This window comes from Eptesicus fuscus, chromosome 17 (genome assembly GCF_027574615.1).
Source record: "Eptesicus fuscus isolate TK198812 chromosome 17, DD_ASM_mEF_20220401, whole genome shotgun sequence".
Classification (NCBI taxonomy): Eukaryota; Metazoa; Chordata; class Mammalia; order Chiroptera; family Vespertilionidae; genus Eptesicus; species Eptesicus fuscus.
The window spans coordinates 41948809-41960732 of record NC_072489.1 but is presented as its reverse complement, the minus strand read 5'-3'; the positions used below and the strand labels follow the sequence as shown (position 1 = coordinate 41960732).

At 56.0% G+C, this 11924-nt stretch overlaps 1 protein-coding gene across 1 annotated transcript; it reads right to left on the bottom strand.

Annotated features, from left to right (window-relative positions):
* Nucleotides 1-598: 598 nt before the first annotated feature.
* On the bottom strand, nt 599-3261 carry NKX2-3 (NK2 homeobox 3). Its single transcript, XM_028149663.2, has 2 exons — nt 2886-3261; nt 599-1392 (listed from the first exon to the last, which is right to left on the bottom strand). The coding sequence occupies exons 1-2, from the start codon at nt 3259-3261 to the stop codon at nt 644-646; spliced, it is 1125 nt and encodes a 374-aa protein (XP_028005464.2). The 3' UTR covers nt 599-643.
* Between the last annotated feature and the right edge of the window lie 8663 nt (nt 3262-11924).

Genomic DNA, 11924 nt, shown 5'->3' with positions numbered 1-11924 from the left:
TTCAGCCCCCAGATTTTTTATTTTTGATTTTTTTAAATCTCGCTTCGCTGGTTTTTCTCGAAGAGTTCTGCCCGCCCCGACAATCCGGAGATCCAGGCCGAGGGATCTGCTGCTGAGGGCAGGCGGTTGGAACAAGGAAAATCGAGTGGCGCTCCGGGCCCGCAAAGGGGGCTAAAGGTCCGTGGGGCTTGGGGATCTCTCAAGCCACGACGCCCATTTTTTCTCTCCTTCATGCCATTGTGTGTGTGTGTGTGTCTTTGGGTTTCTCCGCCAACGCTCCGAGGAGGCCTCGGGAAGGCCGAGGGAGAGAAGCCTTCTCGCTCCGGGAGAACCCAGCGGCAGCCAGAGGCCCAGCCTCTCGCACTCCGTGCGGGGCCAGGTCGGGGCCATCGTCCTCCCCGGCACCCAGCCGGCCTTCCGGCCTCGGAGACCGTCTCCGCTCCGGTCCTGGGCCTCCTCCTCGCCCCTGAGACCCCTTCCTCAGGCCTGACGTGAGCTGCGCTCGGGGCTCTCTAGAGAGACGAGTTTTGTTTTGTTTTTGTTTTTGTTTTTTAACAAGGGGAGTTGGCCCTTGGATCCAGCCTTTCTCGCACTCAGTCCCGTGGCGCCCGGCTGTGGTGGGGCGCCCGCCGCCGCCTTGACCCTACCAGGCCCGGATGCCCTGCAAGGTTCCCTGCGCGCAAGCTGCCCCGGCCGCCGCCCCCTGATGCAGCGGCTGAGCGCCGCCGCCGCCGCCGCCGAAGCCGCCCAGGTTGCTCACGTTCACAAAGGGGCCGCCTCCGGCCGCGCTGCAGGCGGGCTGCAAGGCCGCGGCCGCCGCAGGGGCCCCGCCGCCCCCTCCGCCGCCGCCGCCGCCGCCCGCGGGGTACGCACAGCCGTAGCTCCCGCTGTAGGCCGCGGCGGCGGCGGCGGCGGCAGCGGCGGCGGCGGCGGCCGCGGCCGAATTTCCGTAGCCGTAGGCGGGGAAGCCGTTGTAGGAGTAGGCGCCCGCGCTCACGCTGTAGGGCGCACCGTAGGCTGGGGCGCCGGGCGTGACGCACGGCTTACCGTCCCGCACCAGCACCGGCACGGCCACGCGGCGCGGCGGCGGCGGGGGCGCGTGCGCGCCCAGCTCCAGGGACTTGTCCTGCCGCTGCCTCTTGCACTTGTACCGGCGGTTCTGGAACCAGATCTTCACCTGCGTGGACGTGAGCTTCAGGCTGCTGGCGAGGTGCTCGCGCTCCGGCGCCGACAGGTACCGCTGCTGCTTGAACCTGCGCTCCAGCTCGAAGACCTGGGCTTGCGAGAAGAGGACCCGGGGCTTCCGGCGGCTGCGCGGCTTCGGCCTCTCGCCGTCCTCGGCCGCCTTACAGTCTCCCGCCGCCTCCAGAGGCTTCTTCAGCGGGCAGCTCTCTGCGGAAGAAGCAAACACATCAGCGTCCCCTTAGACGTGCCAGACCTCACCGCGGCTCCGACCCCGAGCCCGGAGCACGGTGGCGTTTTGGTAGCTGCACACGGAGAGTGCGGCAGCAGATGTCTAGAGTTTTTGGAAAGTTGGTGGCTCCGTCCCAGTCCAGTTAGAACGCCCCCGAGGCACGTTCCACCGGGAGGGGTAGTTGGGGTTCGTGCGCGTTTATTTAGAACTTGAGCATCTGCGAGGGAGGAGATTACCCCGCATTACCTGTGCGCGGCTCAGCGCGCTAATGACTATTTTCAGGACGCAAGTTTGCAACTACGTAACAACTCCAGTATTTGCAAACTCGCTTGCCTTGCACCCCGTCACAGATAGCTGAAGGTGGGAGGCATGCTGGCATTTGGGCGCCGGTATGCGAGAGCTGCACGGACGTCTCTCTGATGGAAAGTGTAACGCTCGTGCATTGCCCAGGGACTAATGTGTGCCCTTCAAGCACTACATGCTCACAGCCGCATGTCCGTGTGCTGATGCCCTGTGCTACCTTAGAGAGAAAGGAAATTTGACTGATATCGACAGGGTCACGTCGGTGTTAGGCCCTTGGGGGGGAGCTGTCAGAGGGTAGGCCTTGGCTTTGGCCAGATCAAATTTCCTCTTGGGGCAAGAGATTCCACGGCGGCGCCCCCTCCGAAACAAACACTTCCTTGGAGGTTTTACTCAGTTATCTGATTTCCCTACCCAAGTCGCCTCCCATCCGATGGGAGCGCCGGGAACCTTAGACTAAGTCTGGCGCGGTTTTCCTTCGGCCGGAAGCAGCACTGCCTGGGACACAAAGCAAAAACGTGAAGAATTCTTTTTTTAAAAAAGGCCGGCGCCTCAGGGGTGTGAGTGCTCTGCGGAACGGACCGTGTTCCCACGCAGTCTCTCTCTGCCGGGTGCTGTGGGTTCGAGGACGCTGAGCTCCCAAGGAAAGAGATGAGGAAATCACTCAGCTGGTCTCTAGCAAACTTCCTGTGCCCCGTGGATGCTGGACACAACCTCATCTTTTTTTTTCTTCTTTTTTTTTTCTGAAACGAGGGACCACTGCTCTGGCATCAGGGAACTAGCCTCATGCTAGAGGGGATGCGGAAAAGATCCAAGCTCTTGCCCCTTTAGCTCTTGGAAAGAGCAGAAATACAGTGAGTTTGCCCGGACTCAGCGGCTGAGCCCCTGTTGCCCATCTCCATTAGGGCAGCAATACCTTCCCTTCCCGTAGGGGCTGCGTGGACCCCTCCCTGGGAGGAGGAGTTGTCAGGGTCACCTGGTCCTTCTCCCTCCACCCCAGGCACCTGCCCTTGGCGGGGTTGTCGTTGGCCAGGGCGAGGCATGACCCCAGCCAAGGGCTAAAGGGGCAGACAACCATGCTGGCCGGTTTTGGGGGGCGCTCCGCCATTGCTCCAGATGTGCGGGTGCGTTTCCTCCCCCCCCGCCCCCCCCCCCCCCCGCCTCTACTCACTTTGGCTCCGGTCCCTCACGACCTCGGACTCCTCTTCATGTTCCTGAGGCCCGCTGCACGCGTCTCGCAGGACTGCGTGGACATAGCTCTGCGGACAGAGCCCAGAATCCCCGTGGCCGTCGGCCGTGGCCAGTGAGTTCAAATAGGACAATTTCTCCCCTTCTTCTTCCTCGTCTTCTTCCCCGCCGTCAGAAAACTGCGTCCCGTCGTCGGCGGCGGCGGCCAGCATGCAGGGCGCCGAGTGGAAGTGGCGCTCGAAGTCCGCTGGCAAATGAGCGCCGTGGAATTGCTGCTGCTGCTGCTGCTGCTGCTGCTCCAGGTTCAGAATGTCTTTGACGGAGAAAGGGGTGGAAGTGACCGGGCTCGGTAACATCATCGGGGCCACTTAATTCTCCAGCCCAAATACTCAATAAATCCCGGCGGGGGCGGGGAGGCAGCGCGGCGCTCCAGCTCTCCTTCTGGAACCCCACCGCTGCCGCCGAGTGGGGCTTTTGACAGGCGCGGCCCCGCTCCCCTCTAAATCGGCTCCATTGGCCGGGACCTGGGAGTCTGGGTTTTGTTACAGCCACGGCGGGGTCTGGGCCCTCGCTGGTGAAGCCTGTGTCTGAGGCTCGTGCGTCACGTCAGGGGCGGGGCTCTCGCCGCAGCCTCCGTTCCCATTGGTTCCAGCTCATGCGGGCCACGCCCCCCACTTCCCCTGTGTGTGTTGGGGGGAGCAGTGACCCTACCAGAAATAGACAAGGACTCCTGCAGAGTCTCCGAGGCTGAGTCGCTGCTGGTGAGTCTGCACCGCCTCGGGTGCCCGATCACCACTTCCCGCCCCTTCTGGCCGCCCCTTCCCGGCCAGCGCCCGTTCTGGGAGGCTTCCTGCCCGCACGCCAGCTCTAGGAAGGATGGATGGCCCAGGAGCATGATTTTTTTCCAGCTGCGGCGGGGCAGGAGCGCTTCCTTGCCTGTAAATACCGGGCACCAGATCCCTAAGGAGGCAGAATGTTTTATGTATCTGTAGACGAGCCGACGGGTCCGTTCCCGCCTCGTGGACTTTTGCTCAAGCTGTTCCCTCCCATAGGAACGCCTTCCGCACGCTTGTCTCCAGGAGTCAAAAGCTGTTCTCCAAGATTCTGCTCAAATACCACCTCCTCCAAGAAAGCGTGCCCCCGGGTCGCCTAGCCTAGCCGGAGCTCATCTCTCTCGAACCTGAACTTGCAGCGTGTGCTAGTCAAGGGCATCCGGTCACTTATGACTTCCCGCTTAGTACTATCGCTATATTGCCTACTTGCTCCACCCAGGTAGACTATGAGCCCCCCACCCCACCCCCCAAAAGGCAGGGTCCCCGTTGCATTTGCCCTTGTATTTGTCTTGCAGCAACTGCACTGAGCAGGTATGTGAGAGGCAGTACGATGGAGTTACTGCTGAACTTTGTAGTCCCACAACTCTTGGTTTGAATCCTAGCCTAGTCAGTGTGTGGCCTTGGGCGTTTCTAAGCCTCAGTTTCTTTGTCTACAAAAAGGAGACAATAATACCTTCTTCAGGGTTGTTGCCAGGGATAAATGAGGCAAAACATGCCAGGAGCCAGGGGAAGGCCCCACACATGTTACCTGCTCCAATACATGTCAATTACTGCTGTTCTGCAGTAGAGGTCAAACAGTGTCTGTTGACTGCACTGGTGAGACCAAGCTGGAGCGCTGCGCACACGGTGGCTTCATACAGTCTTGATGAAGAAGCTGTCCTCAGAAGGGAGGTGAAAAATAAAACCCGCCATGGAGACCGTCTTTTCCGCCTATTGAAATTGGGGGCCAGTTTCTAGACCTTGACCCTTGGAGGCCTCCCATTTTCCCAACCCACACACCTTCTGGCGCCCTCGTGCGGCCCCCTTCGTGTATTCTGGGCGAATCTGTGGGGTCTCCTGAGATACAGGAAACTCCTCGCTGGTAGGGATCACCTTCCCGCACAATAGGCGCTTGCCTGCCTTTACTCCTAACCCAATGAGAAGCGGCGCGCAGAAAGACCTTGCATAGCGCTGGCCTTGAAAGAACAGAGATCTGTTCCCGACCAACCTTGATGCTCCATCCGGCCTTAGCTGCCCCAAGCCTTTTTTTTTTTTTTTTTTTGGCAGTCGAGATGGTGGAATTGGGGGAGACCGGCCTCAGCTGGAAGGAGCGGGGTGGACCGCGCAGGGACTGTGGACAAAGTCCCAGAGCGGTGGCAGGCATGGAATGGGAGTGGGGAATGAGGGTGGAGAGCTGCCATGCACCCCCCCCCCCCGCCACCTCTCCCCATTCCCCCGCAACAGCAGGAGGAGTGGGTGTCCAAGACTGGGGAGAGAAAGAACAGCCGGTTGGGAGGTGGGGAGAGGCGGGGCGGTTCAAGAGGGAGCGGAAATGGTGGGGGAGTCAGCTCCTGGGGAGCTCGGGGAGCTGGGACGCGGCAGCGCGGGCCACGTGCGCTGGGGAGTTCTTAGGTGCCAGTGGCCGGTGGGCTGTGGGGGGACCCTTTGTGGGCAGGGCCTTGAGCCGGGAAGACCGCTCCTCAGCTTCTGGGGCACCCCGCGCCTTTCAGCTTTGAATTCTCAGACCATTGACGCCCCAGGCGGGCCGGCGTCTCCAAACCAGGCCGTGGTGCTGCTGAAAGGAGGATGCGCCCTGCTTTGCGGCAGATCGAGAATGCTTGGGCGCAAAGATGGAGAAAGAGGTGGGGGTGAGTGCGCGGCACTGCCGGCTGGGAGCCCTGGAGTGTGTGCGTTGTGGTGTCAGGCAAATGTAAGGGAAGAAAGCTGCGCTCCAGCTTCGCTCCTCCGCCCCATCTCCAGGGCTAGACGTCTCGCGGGGGAATGTTTGGCTCCTCTCTGTCCTCATTTTTTTTTTTTTTTTTACGCTTCTCTGGGTGCTTTCCTTACGCGATTTCAAGATTTAGAAAACAGAAAAAGGCAAAAGCTACCGACACTCTCTCTCGCATTTCCAACCGAAGCCTGCATTTTCCCTTGCTACGTTCTCTTGCTTCTCGGCGGCAGCACTTCGCTCCGAAACCTTCCCTAAGCCCATCTCTAAGATCCCCCATCTTAGGTCCCGCGGCGGGGCGCGGGGAACAACAAGGTATGCCCACACACCCTCTGGAGTCTCTCCGGCTGCCTCCTCCCTGAGCGCGCAGAAGGCTGTCTCCTCCCCACCCGCAGGCCCACTCGGTCCGTTCAGCCCGCTGCCTCCAATACCCACCCAGACACCCTGGGACCAGGCCTGAGTGGGTTGTCTCCTGCGTCCCCTGACCGTGTGGCTCCCCAGCGGGCCGCCTGGGGACGAGTTCAGAGTCGATGGGCTGAAGGCTGGTGAGGATCCGGAGCGGGGAGCCCGGGTGCTGGGGCTTAGCGGGCGGTTTCTGCGCCCCGTTCCCCTTTGCCCTTCTCGTACCCAGCCCTGCGCAGGGCTGATCTGTGGCGACGAGGGCGGGGGAGGGGTGGGGAGGGGAACGGGAGGCGGGGGAGTCTTCTACCTGATATCTTGGTCTTAAGCAGGGGCTCCAGTCACCTCTGGCTGCCCTCCCCTGCTTTTGGTGGGTCTGGTTCCCTAGACATTGAATTCCCCAGCTGGGATCTTCACCCGGCCAATCTCATCTAAATAAGTGGCCTGCCTTTTTGTACCAGCCTGCAGCCAGCCCTCCCCAAGACTGGAGAGAGTGCACCCCTGCCGAGGAGGAAAACCCCAGAGCGGTAGTTACCTTACAGCCACCCTGGGTTCCCCGGAGTCACTTATCAGAATGTGGAATCTGGTTCCAAGGAGTATCCAGTTACGGTTGTGTTCTGGGGCATTTGCATTCTCTTGTCTGAACCGGGATCTTTAAAATCCTGGGGCTGTGCGCAACTAATAATAGGTTTTTCGTTCCAGACAGTTTAGCTAATTACTGTCAGATAAAGTAAATATCATTGCATCCATGGAAGCGTTTGATTTTACTTTAATCGAGTGTAGTGTAGGGTAGTGTCTGCCTATGTGTGTAAGCCTGTCCCATTATACAGTTATGCAAGTCCCCTTCCTCCCATATGTGATTAAAGATCACAGTAAAACGATGGCAAATTCTATGAGGGGAAAGTGCTATATAGGTTCATAAAGAGATAAATAAAATTATACCTTTTTTTGGAGAAAAGTCATGTGCTAACCGTTACAATAAATATATTCTCAAATAAAAATGTGATGCTTCTTTGAAAACTTTCAAGTGTTCCCATAAGTTATTATTGTCTACACAAAAATTGCCTCATTAATATCCATATAAATATAGGCAGATAATTGATCATTTTAGTTATATATGCCACTGTTTTTGTTGTTACCTTTGAGCTATTCAAATAACCAGTTAATTCTGTAACCAAATCCACAAAATGTTGAAAGTTATTGTGGCTTTCTAATCTGAATGTAGCACCAAAGTCAGAAGTGATTTTTCTATTAAAGCGTGAAAAACCGTCCTGTGATGAACTCACAGCTAACCAAAACCACATAACATTTCAGAAGAATTTTTTTTCATAGAATTTTAAATTTTTTTACTGCTCTCCTAGAAATTTTATTTTTAATGGCTCATAAATAAATAAATAAATAAATAAGAGGAAAAAGTTTCCTCTTTAGCGGCAGCGCTAAATAGGTTTTTGTTATTTTGTTGGTGGTGTGAATGGGTGCATGCATTTTGGTTTGATTTTTAGTAGAGGGATGTTAGGAAGCTATTCAAAATTTTTTGATCAATCTAGAGGCAATAGTGTTTTGTGAGAAGGTTGAATACATTTTCTACTTTTCAAGAAACATCAGCTTGGTAGGTCAGTCCCAGAAAGCACCGAACTGCTCTAATTCTGACAGAGGACATTTTCCCTCATTTTGGTAATTTTGTAAGCGATTTTGAGATGGCATTTTGAGCATTTTGGCTTGTTGTGCATGTATTTGTGTAAATGCCATATTTTTCCATTTTGTGTCTGGAATTGAGTTTTCTAAATAAGCCACCACTTCCCTTCCCCGGGAGGAAACCAGTCCAGGTTCAGTAATCCTGTAAATCTTCATAAATTACAGGCCCTTGCTGAGGAAGTGAGTTTCGATTTCTCGGCGAGAGGACCGTCCAAATCTCCGTGTATCTGCTCCACTCCAAAAAATTTTATGATAACAATGTAAATACAGCTTTTGTCACCAAAACAAAATTCTATTATGCCAGTAAAACACACCAGTTAGAAAGGCTAACTTTGTCGGATGAAAATCAATGCATATTTTTTTCGAACAAAAAAACACACGCCTACCTAAAGGATGCCTAAACACAGACGTTTTATTTGCACTGTTTGCGAGAGCAGTGAAGTTTTAACTTGGGGATTAAATTGGAATTCTGGATGCATTCCTTAACTTCTTTTTAGTGTGCGTTTAACTTCCTGTAGCAAAACTTCAATGCCTAGAGACTTTTTCAAATAGAGTCTGACTTCGGAACTGCAGCTGCAGTCTTTGGCGAATAAATTCACGCAAAACCAGAGCTCTCTGCGGGTTCCCTGCAGATCTCTGAGCTGGGAGGGCGGGAGGCGGGGGAATGTGCTCATCAAGTCCCGAGAAGCAGAGATTCTTTGTGACTCTTCCTACAGCGGATCTTCTCAACCCCCGTCTGCTTCCCACCGCAAGCCCTGGGACCTAGAAATCTTTTCTCAAATCTCCGGGGCGAGTCAAGTTAGAGCAAACAACTTCAAAGCGTGTGAGAACGAAATAGACCATTCGCCCTGGGAAAGAAACTGTTGCCGCATTCTCGTCTCTTGAAAGCAACACCTTGTCTCATTTTCGCCGCGTTCAGCCTGGAAGTCCTGGCCTTTGGTCCCCGACGGGGAAGAGCGGTTCCCAAGGTGCAGCGGGACCTTTGCTGGTCCCCGGGCGACCACCGGGTCTTGGGACCCAGCCGTCACTTTGCCCTCGATTCTCTGGAGCTCCGGGGGGCACCCAACGGTGACCACTGCCTTGGCGTCAGCCCCAGCTTGCCTGATCCTGCGGGGGGATGTTTTGGGGGTGGGGGGTGCTATGGATTGCTGGCCTTGGTCGTCACAGGCTGGGCACCTGACTTGGGAAGATCAAGGCCCCGGGGCGCCGCGGGGCACCTGGGCGCACAGCTCCTGGGGCAGAAGGCGGGACAAACCTGGGGAGCCAGGTCCAGGCCAGCACGGGGAGCCTCCACCTCGCGCAGAGACGCCGCGGTGTCAGGTCGGAGATCAAGGATGGGGGCCTTGAGGCGGCGGGACTCTGCGGTTGCCAGGGTTCACTCCGCCGCGTCAGCCCAAGCACTTGGTCCGCGCGGGGGCCTCTCCCGGGAGCGTCTCTCTCCAGCTGCCGCCGAGAGCCGGACCCTAGCAAGGAGCCCAAGAAGATGCCGCCGGGCTTCTGTCCTTGAACCTGCCTGAAGGTTGTCCAACTCCACTCGACCTCTCCGGACTCCCGCCTACCTGGGAGAAAGACCTTACCTTTGGTGGCTCCCGGTGCTCAGAGGCCCCAGAGAACCTCGGACAGTCCCGGACTCCAAACGGTCCCTCGGACAGTGCCTCCTCTCCCCCTCGCAGCCAGTCTCTTTCCCCTGTGCCCCCTTCCTCTTTCACTGGGCCCATCTCTGGCTCCCCCACCTCATCTCTTCCTCACTCCCCCCTTTTCCTCACTGCCCCTCCTCCGCCAGCTCCCTCTCCTTCACCACATCCTCCTCCTCCTCTCCCTGGCCTCCTTTCTCACCAGGTCTCCCTTCCTCCCCACCTGGTTCACTCTTCCTTATTTTTTCACTCCCGCCTCTCTTCTTCCACCTTACTGTATTTCTTCCCCCCTCCTTTCTCACTCCTCCACTCTGAAGCTTTCTAATTTTTTGTCCCTGGGCCCTGCTGGTGTTTGGTATGGGGGGAATCCCCCCTCCCTTGTACTGGAGGTGGGATCTCACTAGTACAACCCAGCCCCACTCCTGAGCCCCAGACCCCTCTCCCCCACATCACCCCAGGGTTAACGCTGCCTTGGGAGCTGCTCATAAAAATGTCTAAGCACCTTGGGTGTGTGACAGGGACGCTCCTCTGCACCCTGCTCCAGCCTGTGGGACCTCTCCCACCTCCCTGGCCCCCAACCCCCAGCCGCCTCAGCTGTGGACCCTGACGGACCTGCGGGGCTCCAGGTGGCAGACTTGGCCACCCTCCCTGTGGAAATCCCCGCTCCAGGCAGATCCTGCAGAGCCTCCGCTTCCTTCTATTGTGGCAGTCCCCAGAGGATCACGGAGGAGCCGGAGGGGACCACAGGGCCCTGGGCATCCCTTGAGGACACAGATGGGGGGCTCCCCGGCCAGGGCCAGCCCTTCCCCCACTACACACACAGGCAAGAGCAGACTGAACTGGCCTTCCCTTCTCTTTCTTGCCTGCCAGTCCCACTTTAAATGAGGGGGCTGTTTAGTCTTGAGATCACTCCAACTGGGGAGGTGTTTCTCAGACTGCCTTAAAATGCAGGGGCCAAATCTGGGAGAGGCCAGTGAAGTCCCCAGCTCTCACACCAGCCAGCGGGGACAAGGACCCAGCACTCCGGCTGTTCCCGGGCCACCTATCGTCTCTTACCTCTTCCTAGCTGCTGGGTGGGGGGCCAGAGAGGACACTGAGTGACTGGCCTCTGGAGAGGAGGCAGGGTCTGGCCGTCTCCCCTGTGAGTCAGGCTCTCCAGCTACATAGTAAACTGCCAGCCAACCTCTATTCCTTTACCTCCTATCTGCAACCACGTGTCTGAGGTTGATGGCAATTGTCACCTTCTGATAAATACGGGTTTCCAACAGAGGCATGCAGACCTGGCACGTATGTTTCTATGGACTTACTTTCTCCTGGAATGAAAAGACAGGTGCTTGCTTTCCTGTGTGAACACATCAGAGTGCACATGCAGATAGGCATGGGAAGAAGACACTCAGGGCTCCCCTTAAACACAGACTCCCATTGGGGCTCTGCTCTTTTCAGAGAGTGGGGCCAAAACCGGAGGGGCTTCCCTATTCTGAAGCCCCTCCCTCCCCTCTTCCCCCGCAAAAAATGTGAATTACTGGTAGTTACATGAGATTTGGAGAGAAATGTTTATATGATCCAAGATGAAAACTAGCTTTCATGAGTATCAGATGCACTATACCCATAGAGGCAATTTATGGGATCATTACAATTAGTCTTGTCCAAAGTGGCCCCATAAGGACCTGTCTAAGCTGCAGTCAGAGAAGAGGGAATAGATTTTTATTACCAGCGTTGTAATGACTGTGTGTGTTCTTGAAAGTAATAAAACCACATTGAAATGATTCTGCAATTTATTTTAAAAACTCCACATGCTCCTCTTCCCATTACTACAGTAGGGAGGGTGGTCTGTGTGTATGTGTGTGCACATATTGTAACACCCCCCCCCACACACACACACCGAGTGAGCACAGATGTGGGCACATATGAGTGTTTTACACTTCCCACAAGCAGCAACCAGGAAGCATGTCTGTGAATGGAAGTACACAAACCTCAGGAGCATGCGTGTGTAAGAGCTGGCACCTGTGACACCCTCCTCTGCAGGGAGAGCCCACAGAGTGAGGAGGCTGGGTTTGGGGTGAGGGCCTGGGAAGACGTGGCTTTCTCTAAATTATAATCGCACCTCCTGCCACAGCATTAACTCAGGGCCACTTTTGTAGACTTGTAACCTGGAGCCAGTCTTTTAGCCTCAGGAAGCAGCAGTTTTCTCACCTATAAACGGAGATAATAATGGTGCAGACTTTATGGACCTGCAGTAAGGATTAGAGAAATGATGGAAGGAAAGGGCTTACAGAGCCCTCAGCACAGAGGGGCGTGCAGTGAATGTTCTTGTGCTGGGCCTGAGGGTGGGTATGAGGGGTGGTTATTAAGCACAATGAGGAAGGCTCTGAACCTCTCCTCCACTGAGCAGAGACCAGGGAGCAGGATTCCCAGGTGCCTCTTTTTCTCACTTGGCGGGGAGAAAACCAAGCATTATTTAACCATCAATCAATTTTCGGAAAAAAAATTTGGTACCCACACAAGACTAGTTCTCTTAATCATTGGAGTTTGAC